Source organism: Dipodomys merriami, unplaced genomic scaffold, assembly GCF_024711535.1.
Source record: "Dipodomys merriami isolate MVZ:Mamm:240054 unplaced genomic scaffold, mDipMer1.0.p SCAF_9, whole genome shotgun sequence".
Taxonomy (NCBI): domain Eukaryota; kingdom Metazoa; phylum Chordata; class Mammalia; order Rodentia; family Heteromyidae; genus Dipodomys; species Dipodomys merriami.
The window spans coordinates 11,319,001-11,338,680 of record NW_027206512.1 but is presented as its reverse complement, the minus strand read 5'-3'; the positions used below and the strand labels follow the sequence as shown (position 1 = coordinate 11,338,680).

The 19,680-nt window shown below is 42.4% G+C and overlaps 1 protein-coding gene across 1 annotated transcript in view; it reads right to left on the bottom strand.

Annotated features, from left to right (window-relative positions):
* Positions 1 to 19,680, bottom strand: part of Slc10a6 (solute carrier family 10 member 6) — a 37,848-nt gene that overhangs the window by 5,307 nt on the left and 12,861 nt on the right. The window contains exons 2-4 of the mRNA XM_070013022.1: positions 14,505 to 14,623; positions 9,555 to 9,643; positions 4,730 to 4,905 (exon numbers count right to left, since the gene is read on the bottom strand). Of these exons, the coding sequence (XP_069869123.1) occupies positions 4,730 to 4,905; positions 9,555 to 9,643; positions 14,505 to 14,623 (384 nt within the window). The remainder of the gene's footprint in view (positions 1 to 4,729; positions 4,906 to 9,554; positions 9,644 to 14,504; positions 14,624 to 19,680) is intronic.

Sequence of the window (19,680 nt, the reverse complement as noted above, 5' to 3'; positions counted from 1 at the left end):
CATGCAACTCCATTTCAACCAATGGCTGTGCGTGGTGACACGCACCTCACGTCTCAAGCAGCACAGGAAAGTGCTAGTAGGAGGATTGCAGACCAAGCCAGCACTGGCATAAAGCAAGACATGACCTAGAAAATAATCAATGTGGAAGGAAAAAACTGGAGAAAGTGAATGAAGGGGTGACATTGTTTAAAAGAAATGTACTCATTACCTGACTTATATAACTGTAACCTCCCGTACATCACCTTTATAATAACAATAAAAATATATAAAAAAGAAAATAAGCAATGCTAAAAGAGACTGCAGTCATAGCTCAAGTAGCAGAGTACTAGCCTGGCAAGCATGAGGCCCTGAGTTCAATCCCACACAAAAAAAGTTATATAGTAGCAATATGGAATAGACTTAATTTTCCTCTTAGATATGCTAAATACAAGCTTCAAGCTTAGGCAATTAAAAGGGTTTGTCCACTTAGCAGTTATTTGCTGAGTGCCTATAGTAAGGGAATTTAAGCTTCTGAGAGGACCTGTGGAGTCAAAGCTTTATGAACCCTGTCCTGGGAACCTGGGTGGATCAACACCCAGGAAAGGATCAATAACAACACAAGACAAAGTATAATCTACCGCCAAGGAGATGCTGTTGAAATTTAGAGATGCAGAGATGCTGTTGAAAGGTAGAAGTGGTCAGAGAAGGTTTCCCAAAGGAAAGAAATCATGAATGGCAAGAGTCATTTGGTGAGAGGGGAAATGGAAGTCCCAGGTGTGCAAGGCATGGCTTACTCCAAAGGCATCATGTCTTCTGTTGGCCACACCGCCTGGAGATTAGAGAGGAAGAAGGAAAGCTGCATGGGCTTTTCGATAATTACTGGTTTTCTGATCAGAGAAAATAAAACACTTCAAATGAAAAGGGAGAAGGAACAGGGAAACCATGGGTAGGACATTAGATTAAGCCAGCTTAATCCCCACCCCAACCCTCTGTGTATGTGCATATGTGTGTGTGACAGAGAGAGAGAGACAGACAGACAGACAGACAGACAGACAGACAGACAGACAGACAGACAGACAGACAGAGAGATATGAGGAGGAGGAGGAGAGGGAGAAGGGGAGGGGGAGAGGAGGGAGAGACAGCACTGGGGATCAGCCTGGGCACTGCCCTTAGATTCTTTTTTTTTTTTTTTTTTTTTTTTTGGGTCCGGTTGTGAGGCCTGAACTCTGGGCCTGGACACTGTCCCTCAGCTCTTCAGCTCAAGGCTAGCGCTCTACCACTTGAGCCACAGTGCCACTTCCGGCTTTTTTCTTTTTGCTTATGTGGTGCTGAGGAATCAAACCCAGGGCCTCAGGCATGCAAGGCAAGCACTCTACCACTGAGCCACCTTCCCAGCCCTGCCCTTAGATTCTTTGCTCAAGGCTGTCACTCTTGAACCACTATCCCACTTCTAGCTTTTTTTCTGGTTCATTAGAGATGAGAGCTTCACAGACTTTTCTGTCCAGGCCAGCTTCAAACCTTGATCCTCAGATCTCAGCCTCCTAAGTAGCTCAGATTACAGGATGAGCCACCAGTGCTGACCTTTTCGCTCCAGTCTCTAACAGGAGTCTGCAGGCTTTTACACAAAGAAGTGAAGAGATGCAAAGAGTTTCTGAAGAGAACTTTGTCTATTTACAAGCTTAGTTGTAATGTGAGGCTCACAAGGGTGTGTAATGTGGAGGTAGAAACACTGTCTATGGTACAGGATAAGTTCTGCAATTCATATCTGTGTATGTGTGTGTGTGTGTGTAGACATGCCAGTCCTAAGGCTTGAACTCATGGCCTGGGCTCTGTCTCTGAGTTTTTTTGCTCAAGCCTAGTGCTCTACCACTTGAGCCACTGCTCCCCTTTTTTGGTAATCTGAAGATTAGAGTCTCACAGGCTTTCCTGCCTGGACTGGCTTTGAACCTTCTTCCTCAGAGCTCAGCCTCCTGAGTAGCTAAGATTACAGGCCTGCGCTACCGGTGGCCTAGCTTTGTGATTCATATCTTGTACTTCCCCTACTATTTGCCATACTTCCCTTAAACTCCTCGCTGCTTTCATGCACTTGACAATAACTTGATACAATAACGCAACAAAGCTGGAAGTGGCACCTGGACCATTCACAAGAGAAGGCTCTACCTCAGTCCCTGACAGTTCAGGTCATCAGAGATGAGAAAGACTTGGTTGCTGGCTATACTCTGCCATGGGGGTGCTTTCTCTTCCCATCCAGTTCTAAGGTTTTTGTTGGGTTTATTTTGTTTTTTAATTACCTTTAAGTAGATGTAACTGACATATAACAAAGCAGTTTATGAACACAGCACATCTTGATCAGCGTTATGCCCTTCAACATTCTCCTCCCCATTTGACCTACCGTTTCCCTTACTTTTCTTAGCTTTGTGGTCTGTATAGTGAATCCTTGACTATGTTCTTCCTCCCTTCCCTACTTCATCTTCCTCTCGCCCTTTGCCTCCCCCTCATGTGTACCTATTTCCTGGTGGTTTTGTTGAGCTTTTTGACCTAGTCTTTCTAAAAAGATTATGCTCTCATAATTGTTCATTTTTCTTGAAATCCAAGTTCAAATCCAAACTCCATCATTTTCTAGCTCTGGAGTTTGCTCAGCAGTTCGAAAGAAGTTAATGGTGGTGCTTATGAAATATGGACACTGGGTCTAACGGATGCCGTCTTGGCATCTGGGTGGATAGAAAGGGGCTTCCTGAAAATTCTTATAGGTGAAATCCCCTCCCATCCTCAGGTGATAGGAAGCAGGGGTAGAAACTTGGACAATGGGTTCGGGGACCTACCAGACCTGTACTATGAGCTTGCAAGCCTCTGAACTCAAGCTCCCCATGACCCTGAGCATGACCCTATTTAGGCCCCACCACCTAGTGTGCCATGCGTCCTGTCTCCTGGCTCTCCTCAGGTCACTTGGCGACCCTCTTCAACTCTCCATTAGAGTTGATCTGGTTTGTTGAGATTGCTTTTCTGCTCTTTCTTTACTATCCTCTTTCTCAGGTTCCTAACAGTATTAAGTGTATTGGAGGCTGCATGTGTTTGGGGGACATGTGTCCACTCACAGTCTAATAAAGACTCCTGATTCGACCTCTCAAAATGTCGCTTCTTGGTACCTCATGGTGGAACTTCTGTACCACACATACCTTCTCAGCGTTTAAAACAAGCTTGATTTGTGGAGCCTTGCACAGTGCACAGAACATTACTGACTTCCTCAGTGGAATGGAAGCAACATAAACTCACCCCCACATTTCCACCTTCCACCTCTGCAATCCAGCCACATCATTTCTTTTTAGTTGACAGACTTATCAAAAATTGTGAGAAATTTACCTAGAAACTGAAAATATGTAAGGACTAAAATGACCCTGAATCTCACACATGCTATATTTCTCCTAGTACTTTTCCACGCATACCATTGGTTTTGTTTTCTTCCACAAAGTAGGAATCAAACATTCGTTTTTTAAATTTTTTAATTAAAATTTGTTTCTTGAATATTTTCCAGAATTGTTAAGCTTAATGTATCTTATCTACCACATGCATCAGGAATTAAATATCTCCCTATTGTTAGATATTTAAATTATTTCCATTTTTACATGTATGAAAAACACTACAATGAATGCATCAGCATTCACTTGCATATCTTGGAGCACTAACTTTAGAATAGATCTTGAAAAGTAAAATACTGCTAGGTATAGTGGCTCAGGCCTGTAATGCCAGCACTAGGTAACAGAATCACAAATTTGAGGATAGCCTGGACTACCTTGCAAAGTCTGTCTCAAAACAAAAGTAAAATGACTGAGTTAGCAACTGTGAGTATTTATCTTAAGCTGTCAATATAATACTAAATTACCTTCCAGAAAAAAAAGTTTAATTAATTTGTGTCTCCCATCATTGTACTACAGCACTCATTTTAGGACAAGCATGCCCTCCTGGAGTATCATCGTTTCCAGTATTCTATAGTATTATAAACAAAATGCCTTAATTCACAGTAAAAATGTTGATGAAGAACTCCCATCTTATGCCTCAATTTGTCTCTTTTCTCTTCTTGCGTTTTATAATTAGTTATATAATTAGTATATGGCACAATGAATAAGGACTTACTCTCTTACAGCTCAGTTCATGCCTTACAATCATCTCTGGGTTCAGTGAAACAACCTGATAACCTCATTCCTCCTGCTTAATTCTTGGGTTAAAAAGAATTCCAAGAAATGGATTCATATTACCTTATGAAACTATAACCCCTCTGTACATCACCTTTATAATAAAATACAAAATATTAAAAATAAAAAGGATTTAGGACATACACACACACACACACACACACACACACACACACACACACACGCACACACACATAACACACACACACACAAGAATCCAGATTTCAACAGAATTTCAACCCCAATCCTAATTTCACACATTACCACTTCCTATTAATGTAGCCTTTGTATTAATGTACATAAAAGATTGCTTTCATCTCTCCATCTTCTGCTGCTGAGGTAACAGCCCCAACCACTGTATGACCAAAACCCTTCCTGTCTCCTGGCACAGCTGGACAGCAAAGTCTTCCAGTGATCAGGTATGTCACTTACGTTTTTCTGAAATGCCCTGGGGAGGTAGCTCAGAAAGAGCATGCTTGCCTAGCACACATAAGGCCCTGCGTTCAAGCCCCACAACCATCACCCCCACAAAGAAACACTTCTAGATAATGTAACTGTACCTTTGCCATGATTGGTGGGTAAGGAGTGCCAGCAGAAAGCCTGCCACATGGCCGACCAACGGAAAGATGAAACTGATGGTCAGAAAAGTGGTGTCTGAATTCCAGAATCCCTTTGCCAGCACCACTCCAGCAACTGTGACCACCAGAAGGAGGATCCCACCAACGACGGCCCCAATCTAAAACAAACCAACAAAAGTTGTAAGTTTGAGAACAAAGAAGGAACTTAGCATTGAATTTGAGGGCATCCCTCAACACACAGCAGATTATCCTGCTACTCATGTGGATGCCTGAAACCAGACACTTCTGAATCTCTGTATTCTATATGCTTGCTAAGCACGTACATCTACAAGAAAGGAAATGAGCAACTAATAATAAAAATATAACAAATAAATTGTCTCCATGATCAGTATGTAATGTTTCAAGAATATTTATACATGGCACCTAGTAAAATAATATAATGAATGAAATGTGCTGGGCAATCCAAGTAAATGAACACAGAACACTGTGGCAAGTAGAAGGCCCACTGATCTGGGACAGCAAGAAGAGATGTAAAGGGCAGAGAATGTGGCTTAGTGGTAGAATACTTGCTTTAGTGACAGAGTGCATTCATGAAGCCCTCAGTACCGCATAAACAGAAAAAGCTGAAGTGGTGCTGTGGCTCAAGTGGTAGAGTGCTAGCCTTGTGCAAAAGAAGTTCAGGAACAGTGCCCAAGTCCTAAGTTCAAGCCCCAAGACTTGGGGGAAAAAAAGAAAAAAAAGGAGGAGGAGGAAGAAGAAGTAGGAGAAAAAAGAGGAGAAGGAGGAAGAGGAGGAGGAGAAGGAAGAAAAAGAAGAGGAGGAGAAGAAGGAGGAGGAGAAGAAGGAGAAGAAGGAGAAGAAGGAGGAGAAGGAGAAGAAGAAGGAGAAGAAGGAGAAGGAGGGGAAATGTGACCCTGTGCTGGGGCCTGTGTGGACAAAAGCATGGACACAATGAACAAAAGGATGAATTATGATCCAGGTGGGATAAAGCAATATCACAATACTTAGTAAGTTTGAAACAGGATTGAACTGAAAATGTGAAATATTATTTCTGAGTTCCACTATATCTATGGCATATTAACTGAAACTGCAAAAAGCAAAAGTTAGAATAAAGAAGACTTTCATAGAGGAAAACCCTGAGTTCTAGTGTGGTCACTCAACTCAGCCAAATTAGCCATCAATAGGGATTACAAAACTCCAGGCTTGGGCTGGGAAGGTGGCTCAATGGTAGAGCACTTGCCTTGCATGCCTGAGGCCCTGGGTTCGATTCCTCAGCACCACATAAGCAAAAAGGAAAAAGCTGGAAGTGGTGCTGTGGCTCAAGTGGTGGAGCGCTAGCCTTGAGCTGAAGAGCTGAGGCACAGTGCCCAGGCCCAGAGTTCAGGCCCCACGACTGGACCCCCCCCCCCAAAAAAAGAAAAAGAAATGTACATATCACCCAACACAGAAATGTACATATCACCCAACACAGAAGAAATAGTTGTACTTGGGGCTGGGAAGGTGGCTCAGTGGTAAAGCACTTGCCTTGTATGCATGAGGCCCTGGGTTCGATTCCTCAGCAACACATAAGCAAAAAGAAAAAAGCCGGAAGTGGCGCTGTGGCTCAAGTGGTAGAGCACTAGCCTTGAGCTGAAGAGCTGAGGGACAGTGCCCAGGCCCAGAGTTCAGGCCCCACAACCAAACCCCCCCCAAAAAATAGTTGTACTGTCATAGTTTATAGAATTCACAAACTTTATAGACCAAGATAATGACAATTTGCCTTGTGAAAGTTAAAATGTGTTTGTGACTTTAACTAAGTATCACTATCCTACAATACTGTAAAATATGTGAAAATTATGTAATCACTTAATTTCAATAAAATTTATTTTAAAAAAATAAAGGCTGGGTGCTGGTGGCTCACGCCTATAATCCTAGTTACTGAGTAAGCTGAGATCTAAGGATCACAGTTCAAAGCCAGTCCAGGCAGGAAAGTCTATGAAACTCTTATAACCAAAAACCACCAGAAAACTGGAAGTTGCGCTGTGGCTCAAGTGGTAGAGTGCTAGCCTTGAGCTGAAGAGCTGAGGGACAGCACCCAGGCCCAGAGTTCAAGCCCCATGACAGACTATCTTAATGAATTAATTAATTCATTAATTAATTCATTAATTAAACATGAGAAAACAGAAAAACTCCAAGGCTTGTTATTATATTTTAATTGTGTGTGTGTGTGTGTGCACGTACGTGCACGCATGTGCACCACTACTGTAACTTGAACTCAGAGCCAAGGTTCTGTCCCTGAGCTTTTCTTTCAAAGATGGTACTCTACCATTTGAGTCATAGCTCCACTTCTGACTTTGCCATGGTTAATTGGATGTAAGGGTCACACAGATGCCAGGCACCAGTGGCTTATACCTGTAGTCTTAGCTATTCAGGACACTGAGAGCTGAGGATCACAGTTCAAAGCCAGCTGGGCAGGAGAAAGTTGGAGAAACTCATATTTCTAATTAATCACCAAAAACCAGGAAGTGGAGTTATGGCTCAAGAGGTAGAGTGCTAGCCTTGAAAATAAAGCTCAGGCCATGAATTCAAGCCACAAGACTGGAAAAAAAAAGTTTCACAGACTTTACAGCCCAACAGGCTAACTAGGAACCACTATTGTTAGATCTCAGCCTTGTACAAGTAGCTAGGCTTACAGTTATGAAGCAGTCACCACGGACACTGAGATAGTGTGGGCAGAAACACTCCCCCAGGGAACGTCTGCACAAAGAGCAGAACTAGTGGCACTAACAAAAGCCCTTCAAATGGGAAGAGGGAAGAGACTAAACATTTACACAGACAGTCGGTATGCTTTTGCCACTGTGCATGTCCATGGAACCATTTACCAAGAGAGGGGGCTGCTGACAGCTGAGGGAAAGACTATTAAAAACAAACAAGAAATTTTAAGCCTCATCCGGGCCATATGGGAACCAGCAAATATTGCCATTATGCACTGCCCTGGCCATCAAAAGGAAACTGATTCTATAACCAAAGGAAATAACTTGGCCGATCAGGCAGCTAAGAAGGTGGCCCTCCAGCCCAGAGCGGAAGTACTGACTCTAGTAGACCCAGGGCCACAAGCTTTGCCTCCTGAGCCTCAGTACTCCCAAGAAGACTTGGAGTGGATAAAGAAAATTCCCATGGCCTATAAACCCCAGACAGAGAAGGAAACAAAGACTGGTGAGGGGAAACTTATCTTGCCACAAAGATTGGGCAAGGGGATTCTTAAGAGAATCCATCGGGTCTCTCACATGGGAACCCGAAGAATGCAGGACTTGCTCCGACACTCAGAAGTAAAAATTAGGCAAGGAAATCAACTCATTGAGGACAGTGTTAAAAATTGTAAAGCCTGTCTGCTCACCAATGCCCCCAATCAACCGGTTACAAAAGGAGCTCGCCTCCATGGAGATAGGCCAGGTGTGTATTGGGAAGTAGACGTCACAGAAATTAAAACTGGAAAATTTGGATATAAATATTTGCTAGTTTTTGTAGATACCTTTTCAGGATGGGTTGAAGCCTACACAACAAAGCATGAGACTGTGAATGCCGTGGCTAAGAAGATCCTGGAAGAAATCCTATCCAGGTATGGCTTCCCATCGGGTTGGACAATGGACCGGCCTTCGTCTTAAAAGTAAGTCAGGGAATAGCCACGGCACTGGGGATGGATTGGAAATTGCACTGTGCTTATAGACCCCAGAGTTCAGGGCAGGTAGAAAGAATGACTCAGACTCCAAAAGAGACCTTAACTAAATTGGCCTTGCAGACTGGAGCAGACTGGGTATCACTCTTTCCTTTTGCCTTGTTTAGAATAAGAAATTCACCCTATCAGCTTGGCTTTACTCCTTTTGAAATAATGTATGGCCACCCACCACCCATTATCCCTAGCTTCAGACTGAATTGCTTCCTGATTTGGATGATACTGAATTTCTGTGTAAGCTTGACTATTTACAGCTGGTGCATAAGAATATGTTGCCCCAGCTTAGAGCATTATATGATTCTGCTTCTATTCCTACCCCCATTCATTTAAACCAGGGGACTGAGTGTTTGTTCTAAGGCACAACTTGAGATCTCTGGAACCAGGATGGAAGGGACCTTACATGATGCTACTGGCTACACTCACTGTCCTTAAGGTGGATGGCATTGCTGCTTGGATCCACTGCTCCCATGCCAGACTAGCTCACCCCTTTGCTCTGGACGACCGTGGGGAAACATGGGAAGTCTCCAAGCATCCTACCCAACCACTCTGCATACGCCTCAAGAAAAGAAAAATGGACTCATTGTTATTGGTATTGTTGTTTATGGCTAAGGTCAGAGAGGGACTAGTCAAGATCTAGAGCTGTTGGAGTTTAGTTTGGGGCCAGAGCCATAAGATTGTGTCTCAGGACCATAAGTCAAAGGGGGGGAATGAAGGGTTAAAGTTTTGAGGCAGTGACCACTTGTTGCTTGTTTAAACTAAACCTAAGATCAGCAAATTCTGTCTAGCAGAGCAACACGTGGTGGTAATCCAAACACCGGGTTGGTTGTGTGCCTTTATAAGCCCTGTAAATGTTTAGCTTGGGGCTCTCCTCCTAGGCTCCGCTGTGTCGGAGGGTAGGACGAGGCCCGAGCTGCAGCCCATTTAAATAAAACCTTAAAACAGCTGTAGAGTCTGACTCTCAGTGGTCTTCTTGGTGGGAGTCCTGAGACCTGGGCACAACAGAAGAAGCCCGGATCAGGTTAGCTCACTCACTCCAACAGTCACCTCCTCCTGTCTTTCAGGTCTCTGTGTCTGGAGATGTGCTAACACACTCACCTTAAGGATGATCTTTGATTGTTTTGGCCACCTGTAATTCACATAAACACCAAAAGCCACAGGAATGGCCAGGCACACAAGGGTAATTCCTAAAGAGAAAAACAGAAATCCATGAGGTAGTGCGTCCTCTTACCTCTTACCTCTTGCCAGCCTGGACAGGAAAGTTCCTGAGACTCTTATCTCCAATTAACCACCAGAAAACTGGAAGTGGTGCTGTGGTTCAAGTGGTAAAGTGCTAGCCTTGAGCTAAAGAGCTCAGGGACAGCACCCAGGCCCAGAGTTCAAGCCCCACAACTGACCAAAAAAAGAGTCAATCACATGACAGTTTAGAGACAACAGGACATGTACAGGTTAGAAAAGAGTAAGTCCCTCCCTTTTAAATCTGTGGAACTCTGGGGCTGGGAAGATGACTCAGTGTTAGAGCGCTTGCCTTGCATGCATGACGCTCTGGGTTCGATTCCTCAGCATCACATAAGCAGGAAAAAAAAGCCTGAAGTGGCGCTGTGGCTCAAGTGGTAGAGCGCTAGCCTTGAGCTGAAGAGCTGAGGGACAGCGCCCAGACCCAGAGTTCAGGCCCACGACCGGACCCCCCCAAAACCTGTGGCACTCTTTGGTCATACTCTAGAACTATAATTGTTATTTCCATCTGAGGCTACTTGCTTCACAAAATAAATAATGACTCTTCCAGATGTGAAAACAGCATTTGCTACAATACCAAAGCAGTTGGTCATACTGCCCAAGTGTCACCAGCTCACCTAAAGAAGGGTAGACAGAAAAGCCTTTGTAATTAGCACAAGTGAACAAAGGCATGAAGGCAGGCTTAGGAAAGCAGAGGGATCTGTTTGCTATCAGTAAAATCCAAATCCTGACATTTTCCACTGTTTGGATCTGGAAAAGTGACTACAATCCTGACTGTGAAGAGATATGAGTTGCTTGTGACATTTGTAGTTTTTATTGTTTATGAGTTCCATTCAGGTCACATTACCTACCAGTCACCAGTTACTCAGGAAGCTGAGATCTGGGGATCACTGTTCAAAGCCAGCCTGGGCAAGAAAGTCTGTGAGACTTTTATCTCCAATTAACCACCTTAAAATCAGAAGTTGTGCTGTGGCTCAAAGTGGTAGAGTACTAACATTGAGCACAAAGAGCTCATGGACTGTGTTGAGGCCAAGTTCAAGCCCCATTACAGACCAAAAACAAACAAACAAACAAACAAACAAACAAACATATTGCCACAACATAATATATGAAATCACTTTACAGAAAGTTACATATGAAACTGTGATTTCTTTTTTGTTGTTTGGGGGGTTAAATTGGGTTATTGTTTGTTTTATTTTGATCCTGTGGCTTGAACTCAAAGCCTGGACACTGTCCCTGAGCATTTGTTCTCAAGGCCTGTGCTCTACCACTTGAGGCACAACTCCACCTCCAGCATTTTGTGTGATTAATTGGAGATAAGAGTCTTATGGATTTAGGGGCTGGGAAGGTGGCTCAGTGGTAGAGTGCTTGCCTTGCATGCATGAGGCCCTAGGTTCAATTCCTCAGCACCACATAAGCAGAAAAAGCCAGAAGTGGCACTGTGGCTCAAGTGGTAGAGCACTAGCCTTGAGCTGAAGAGCTGAGGGACTGCACCCAGCCCAGAGTTCAGGTCCCACGACCGGCAAAAAAAAAAAAAAAAAAAGAGTCTTACGGATTTAGCCTGCCTGGGCTGACTTCAAATCACAACCCTTGGATCTCAGCCTCCTGAGTAGCTAGGATTAAAGGCATAAACTACCAGAGTTCATCAAAACCATGATTTCTAAATTAAGGCTTTACTCAAATTTTACAAATACAGCATGTTCCACCTGTTATGGGAAGATGGCTGCATTCAGGCTTTGCAACTGTGAGTGAGGTGACACTGCAGAGGTTTTGTACATGCTAAGAGGTTTTGTCCTCTCATGTATCACTTCGGTCATATTGAGAATCATAGCACTTAATTCTCCAGCAACTCTGACCAAACTAGCACAGGCAAACCATGGTACTACATTCCTCTTCCAAATGAAATTTCCAAGTATAGCACATCCACAGTGATCTTTAAAATAAGATCAGAGTTTTGTGTGAAATATCTTGCAAGAGAAAAGCTAATGAGAAAAATTGGTTTGACTGACAAAAGGGGGAGTTTTACTGATTAGTAGGTACCATTTATGTTTAATCTGTAAGAAAAAAATCTAGGTTTGAGAGGAAGTTAAAAGGTGAAGTCATGAAAATGAAGGTATGATCAGAGCCACTAGATCCAATTCAACTTTGGATCATAAAATACTCTTTCTGAATTCCTGTTCCAAACATGGTTGCTTTCTCTTGTACATGCACTTCTGCCATTACTATCCAAAATAACCAGAGGATGAGGGACTCCAGAACTTGTGCCATGCTGTTTGGACTTTTTTGGGGGAAGAGGGTCAGTTCTGGGGCTTGAACTTTGGGCCTAGGCGCTGTCCCTGAACTTCCTTTTACTCAAGGTGAGCACTCTACCACTTGAGCTACAATACCACTTATGGCTTTTTTGAGTAATCTATTGGAGATAAGAGTCTCACAAAATTTCTTGCCAGGGCTGGGAATGTGGCTCAGTGGTAGAGTGCTTGCCTTGCATGCATGAGGCCCTGGGTTCGATTCCTCAGCACCACATAAGCAAAAAGAAAAAAAAGCCAGAAGTGGCGCTGTGGCTCAAGTGGTAGAGCACTAGCCTTGAGCTGAAGAGCTGAGGGACAGTGCCCAGGCCCAGAGTTCAGGCCCCACGACCGGACCCAAAAAAAAACCAACAACAACAACAAAATTTCTTGTCAGGGCTGGCTTCGAACCATGATTCTCAGATCTCAGCCTCCTGAGTAGCTAGGATTATAAGCATGAGCCACCTAGCTCTGCTTGGACTTTTAATTGCCAAAAGTGGGGATTAAATTAATAAATCTTCTTCTTAACTAGCCCACTTCTGGTATTTTATTTAAAGAAGAAGCTGACTAATTCCTAGAGATCAACTTTTGGGTTCTGCAGTCCAATTCTTGAGTTAGAATACCAGTTCTGCACTTACCGGCTATACAATCTTCACAAAGCTGCTGAATCTAGGAAATTGAATGAATAATAAAAGTCCATAGACAATATTCTAGGCATTCACACATAGTCATACTAAAGGAGACTATCCTTAGGGGAGGAAGCCAAAGGTGTGCAACTCCTCTACACGTAAAATACTATTTATCAAAATGAAAATGTGGAAATGTGGGTGTTTTGGTGGTGGCGGCGGTGGTGGTGGTGATAGTGATGGTTGTGGTGTTTGTTTTTGCTTTTGTCTGTTTTTTTCTTTTTAGGGGGTGTCGAAGAGAAGGCATAGAAAGGGAGGGAGGATGGGTGAACAAATTAAATCATGCTTTTCAGTATCTGCAATGTGTAACTTGTGGGCAAGAACAGGAGGAAGAAACTAGAGGAAAGAGAAGCAATGGGATGACATTGTCCAAAAAAGAAATGTACTCATCACCTGACTTATGAGATAGCAACCACTCTATACAATACCTTAATAATAAAAATAAAATTATGATTTTTTTAAAGTGCATAGGATTATAAAACTTTTTTTAATTTTTTATTATAAAGATACTATACAGAGGGTTACAGTTACATGAGTAAGGTAATGAGTACACTTCCTATTGAGCATTGTTACCCCCTCCATTGTTTTCCCCCTACCATCCCTTCCCTCCCTACCTTCCCCGAGGTTCTTTTTTTTTTTTAATTGTGATTAAGTGATTACATAATTTCCCAAATTTCACAGTATTGTGAAATAATGATGCTCATTTAAAGTCACAAGTTCATTCTAACTTTCCTGGAGCAAATTGTCTGTCACAGTCTATAACATATAATGGTGTACACATATACACCATACATGTGATCAGCAGCATGGGGATATTTAGTAGTGGTTCGGCCATATGAGTGAAAGTTCTTTGTTTCTTAAGTCCTGTTAATTTTGTTCTATCACCTAACATTTTGGATTTAACATCCACTTATCAGGGAGACCATGTACCATTTGTCTCTTTGCTCTTGGCTTACCTCGCTCAACATGATTTCTTCTAGCTTCATCCATTTCCCTGCAAATGCCATTATTTTGTCATTTCTAATGGCTGCATAATATTCCATTGTGTATAGATACCACAATTTTTGGATCCATTCATCTGTGGTAGGGTATCTGGGTTGTTTCCATATCCTAGCTATTGTGAACAGTGCTACAATAAACATGGAGGTGCACGTGTCCTTGTATATTGGTTCCTGTTGTTCAGGGTAGAAGCCTAGAAGTGGTATGACTGGGTCTTAAGGGAGGTCAATCTTTAGCTTTCTAAGGACCCTTTCCAAAGTGGTTGTATAAGTGTACATTCCCACCAGCAGTGTAATAGGGTTCTTCTTTCTCCACATCCCCTCCAGCATTTGTCATTGGCTGATTTGTGGATGTGGGACATTCTGACTGGGGTATGGTGGTATCTCAGGGTTGTCTTTATTTGCATTTCCTTCACCACCAGGGATGGTGAACATTGGATTACAAAACTTTAACAAGTTTATTTTAGGGAATTATGTGATACCAAAATATCCTACATGAAGCTGGGTGCCAGTGGCTCACACCTGTAATCCTAGCTACTCAAGAGGCTGAGATCTGAGGATTGTGTCTCAAAGCCAGCCCGGGCAGGAAAGTCCATGAGACTCTTATCTTCAATAAACCACCAGAAAACTGGAAGTGGCGCTGTGGCTCAAGTGGGTAGAGCACTCCCCTTGAGCTGAGGAGCTGAAGGACAGAACCCAGGCCCAGAGTTCAAGCCCCATAACAGACAAAACAAACAAAAACAAAACCAAAAGCCCTACATGAAAAGATAATAAATTAATGGAAGCATCAACTATTATTTGAACTATTACCATGGTGCTCCATTTCACAAGCCCAATACACACCGATGTTCTGGTATGGAATGGTGAGGTTCTGCGCCAGGTCCCAGGACCAGGTGTAGAGATACAGGCAGAGGGGCATCATTCCCAATGCAGCCACTGTGGAACAGGTTGTCATACTGATGCTGAAAGTAAAATTAAAACCATACTTAGGAGGGAAAAGTAGACATTAAGGATTTAGTCTTTTCTAACTTTGAGAACTTTGTCTTGATGGGCACTGGTGGCTCAAGTCTGTAATCCTCGCTACTCAGGAGTTTGAGATCTGGGGACTGTGGTTTCAAGCCAGGCTGGTCAGGAAAATGCATGAGACATTTATCTTGAACAAACACAGAAAAAGCCAGAAGTGGAGTGGTGGCTTAAGTGATAGAGCACTAGCCTTGAGCAAAAGAATCTCAGGAGCAGCGCCTAGATACCTGAGTTCAAGCCCCAGGACTGGCGCACACACACACACACACACACACACACACACACACACACACACACACAGACACCCCTAAGGTGGAAGGTATGGCTCAGTTGGTAGAGCATTAGCCAATGAGTGAAAGTGTCAGATACTGAGTTCTGGTGGGGGGGGGGGGGGGACATGGAGAACTCATTCTTAGCTGAGTGCAAGTAGCACAAGCCTATAATCCTAGCTACTCAGGAGGCTGAGATCTAAGGATTGTAGTTTAAAGTCAACCCAAGAAGGAAGTTCATGAGACCCTCATTTCCAGTTAGCCATAAAAAATCCAGAAGAGGAGCTGTGGCTCAAGTGGTAGAGCACTAGCCTCAAGTGGAAAAGCAAAGAGATAGCACCCAAGCCCCGAGTCCAAGTCCTAGTACCAGCACAGCAAATAATAGCAATAGTAAATTTGAATTTACCAAAACAACAATTGAGACAATCTCCTAAAGATTACCCGCATAAACTAGTTGCAGTAGGAGTTAGTTGGAGTTCACTTCTCTAAGCTAGTTGGAGTTCATTTCTCTCCTGTCCAACAAATAGTATCTTCACTTCCAGCAGTGCTTGTCATCCATCCATTCATTTACCAGGCATCTGCTTCCCTAAATGTTCTGCTAAGTGCTATATATAGGACAGGTTTTTTTCATATTCTCTTTCTATTGGGATGCAAATTCATGACCATAGAACTCATCGTTTAAAGTGCACAGTTCAGCCATTTTAATATAACTCCAAGACTGTGTATTTACAGTATGATTTCCATCAAAAAAAAAAAAAGCCAAGTACTTGTGGCTCACCCCTGAAATCCTAGCTATTCGATAAGCTGAGATGCATAATGTAAAGCTAGCTCAGGCAGTTGCAGCAAGCATGAGGCCCTGAGTTCAAAAGTTCCAACACTAGTACAGGAAAAAAAAACAAAACCAAAAAGCCAAAAATAACCTCCATCCCCATTAGCAGTAATCCCCCACCCACCTTTCCTCCAGTCTCAAGAACCACTACTATGTTTCCTGTCTTTAAAAGATTGCCTATTCTGTGTTTTTATATGAATAGAATCATCCAATATGAGGCCTAGTGGTAAGTCTAGTTTATTTCACTTAGCTTAGTGTTTTCAGGACTCAATCCGTGGGCCAGCATATATCATTCTTTTTTTAATGGCAGGTGTTTTTTTATTCTGTTAATAAGGAGTAAGGAGATCATGCCTGAAATCCTAGCTTCTCGGGAGGCTGAGATCGGAAGATCATAGCTTGAGGTCTGGAAAGTCTGTGAGACTCATTTCCAATGAAGTATTGTTTAAGTAGTAGAGCACAAGCCTTGAGCAAAAATCTAAGAGACAGCACCCAAGCCCTGAGTTCAAGCCTCAGTTCTAGCACAAAAAAAAAAAAAAAAAAAAAAAAAAGGAGAAAAGGAGTAAGTATACTGATCTTTGTGTGTTAAACCAACATCGTATTTGGTGATTAATCCCACTTGAACATAGCGTGTGGTCCTTTTTGTGTGCTAGATTCAGTTTCTTGGTATTCCATTGAGAATTTTTGCATATATTCATAAAGTATATAGGCCTGTAGGGTGGGAATGTGGCTAAGTTGTAGAGTGCTTGCCTACTATGCATGAAGCCCTGTGTTGAATTCCTCAGTACCACATAAACAGAAAAGGCCAGAAGCGGCGCTATGGCTCAGGCCCTAAATATAGGATTAAAGTTTACTCGTTGTGTGTCCCAGGCCTGGAGCTTGAACTTAGGACTTGAGCTTTTATACTCAAGGCTAGCAGCTCCACTTCTGGCTTTCTGGTGATTAATTGGACACAAGAGTCTCACTGACTTTCCAGACCAGATTGGCTTTGAACCATGATCCTCAAATCTCAGATTCCTAAGTAGCTAAGATTATAGTCATGAACCACCAGTGCCTGGCTTTTTGTGATATCTTGATCTAGTTTTGGCTCAAGGGTGAATTATAATAAATTATAAAAATGCTGACTAAGGGGCTGGAAAGGTGGCTCAGTGGTAGAGCGCTTGCCTTGCATGCATGAGGCCCTGGGTTTGATTCCTCAGCACCACATAAGCAAAAAGAAAAAAGCCAGAAGTGGTACTGTGGCTCAAAGTGGTAGAGCACTAGTCTTGAGCTCTGAAGAGCTCAAAGACAGCACCCAGGCCCTGAGTTCAAGCCCCACAACTGACAAAAAAAAAAAAAAGAGAGAGAACTGAGTTCACTTAGCATCAATTTGTGTTTGTGTGTGTGTGTGTGTGTGTGTGTGTGTGTATGTGTGTGTGTGTATGTGTGTGTGTGTATGTGTGCAATACTGGGGATTGAATTTAGGGCCTCACACTTGCTACGCAAGTGCCCTTCAAACATGTTATTGTATAGTTGTTACTTCATCCATGCCCCCATTGATTTAGCATTAATTTGAAGAGATCTGTTAAGATAGAGAAGATAATTGGGTATTCAGTCAAAGTCTCCCATAAATAGGCAAGGAACACCATCTTCACTATCATCATGGGGAGGCCAAGTGGGATCACCAACTGGATGAGCCAAAGCAAAATGGTCAGCATAGCTTTACCTGGAAAACAAGTGAAGTCTTTGAACAGAATCTTGGTTCTTGTTAAATAAACCTGGAATGGTTTCAAATAGAAAATTAGCTTAGCTAACCATTGTTCTTGAGATTGTGGCTGAGTTACAAAAAAATTTCAGATGGACTAGATCATAAGGATTTGCAAATATCTTGTGTCTGGAAAATCATAAATCTTTTGGTTTAAGGTCTTCAAAAACTGTAGATTACTGCAGTGGTGTGGGTACATCCCCAAATCGTGTGTTGGAGACTGAGTGTGGCTAGGGCCCTGCCCTCCTGAATGGATCAAGGCTTACTGAATGGAAAAATGTTGACAGAAGAAGCCAATTCTTTCTTGCCCTTCTACCTTCTGCCATGGGAGAACTCAGCAAGAAGTCCCTCATCAAACAACAGATGATGACACCTTGCTCTTGAATTTCCAGCCTTTATAATTGTGAGGAAAAAATATCTGTTCCTTATTAATTATCCAATGTCAGGTGTTATAGTAATATAAATATGGCTTAAACTATATATATATATATATATATATGTATATATATGCTATATATATATAGGTTGGTTGTGGGGCCTGAACTCTGGGTCTGGGCACTGTCCCTCAGCTCTTCAGCTCAAGGCTAGCACTCTACCACTTGAGCCACAGCACCACTTCCAGCTTTTTCTGCTTCTGTGGTACTGAGGGATCAACCCCAGGGCCTCATGCATGCAAGGCAAGCACTCTACCACTAAGCTACCTTCCCAACCCAGAATTAACCATATTTGTGTATATATTTTTGTTGTAAAAATACTGTACAGAGGGGTTACAGTTGCATGAGTAAGGTAATGAGTACGTTTCCTATCAAGCGTTGTTACCTCCTTTGTTTTTCCCTTCCATCCCTTCCCTCCCCACCTTCCCAAGTCCTCCCTCCCCCCTCAATTAACTATATTTTTTATTACATTATACTAAGTAAGTTAATGCACCATAAACTACCTAACATTTCTGTTTTGTTTTTTTTCCCCAAATATGTTTGGTTTTTGTTTGTGCCAGTCCTGGGGCATGAACTCGGGGCCTGGGAGCTGTCTCTGAGCTCTTTGGGCTCAAGGCTAGTGCTCTACTATTTCAGCCACAGCTCCACTTTGGGCTTTGGGGGTGGGGAGGGAGTAGTTAATTGGAAATCAGAGTCTCACAGATTTTCCCACTTGGACTGGCTTTGAACTTCAAACTTCAGATCTCACCTCCTCAGTAGTTAGGATTACAGGTGTGAGCCACCAGTGCCTGGCTTAATTCATAGGAATCCATTGTTGCACTATTCACAATAACCAAGTCATGGAAACAGCCCAGATGCCCTATAATAACTGAGTGGATCAAGAAAATGTGGTACATATACCCAATGTAATTTTACTCATTCATTAGAAAGAATAATATTAATGTCATTTGTAAGGAAATGGATGACATAGAACAAATCATGTTAAATGAGGTAAGCCAAGCTTAAAGACACAAATGGAATGTTTTCTCTCATGGAAGCTAGATCTAGAATACAACTGGAAATAATAAATTAAAAAGGGCTGTACACATTTACATACACACACACACTGACAAAAGGAAAATGCACTTAAAGAGGAACCCAAAAGCATAACTCCTCTAAACATCTAAAATACTACTTACCAAAACAAATTCCAGGAAATCTAAACATGGTTTATTGCTGTTGTTTGTTTGTTTGGGATTTTTAAAATTGTTTTTAGGGGAGGAGAAGGAGTAGTGGAGGGAGGAAAGGTGAATAAAGGCTGTCACTGTATTCAATATACACTATGCAAAAATGAACTGTGCAACTTGTAGGCAGGAACAGAAGGGAGAAAATGGGGGAAAGTGCAGGAAGAGATGACATTTTCCAAGAAGCCTTGTACTCATTACCTGACTTATGGAATTGTAACCCTTTTGTACAACTCCATCATCATCATCATCATCATCATCATCATCATCATCATCATCATCATCATTTTTTTAACAAATAAAGTTAAGGTAAATGTCATCAGACATAATCAAACATTTCACCAAGTTCGTTGTGGATATTTTGAGAAGTTGTTTAACTTCTAAAATTGTCCTGTTAAACTAGGCACAGTGGCTCATGCCTGTAATCCTAGCTACTCAGGAGACTGAGATCTGAGGATTGCAATCTCCAATAAGCTACTCAAAAAAGCCAGAAATGGCAC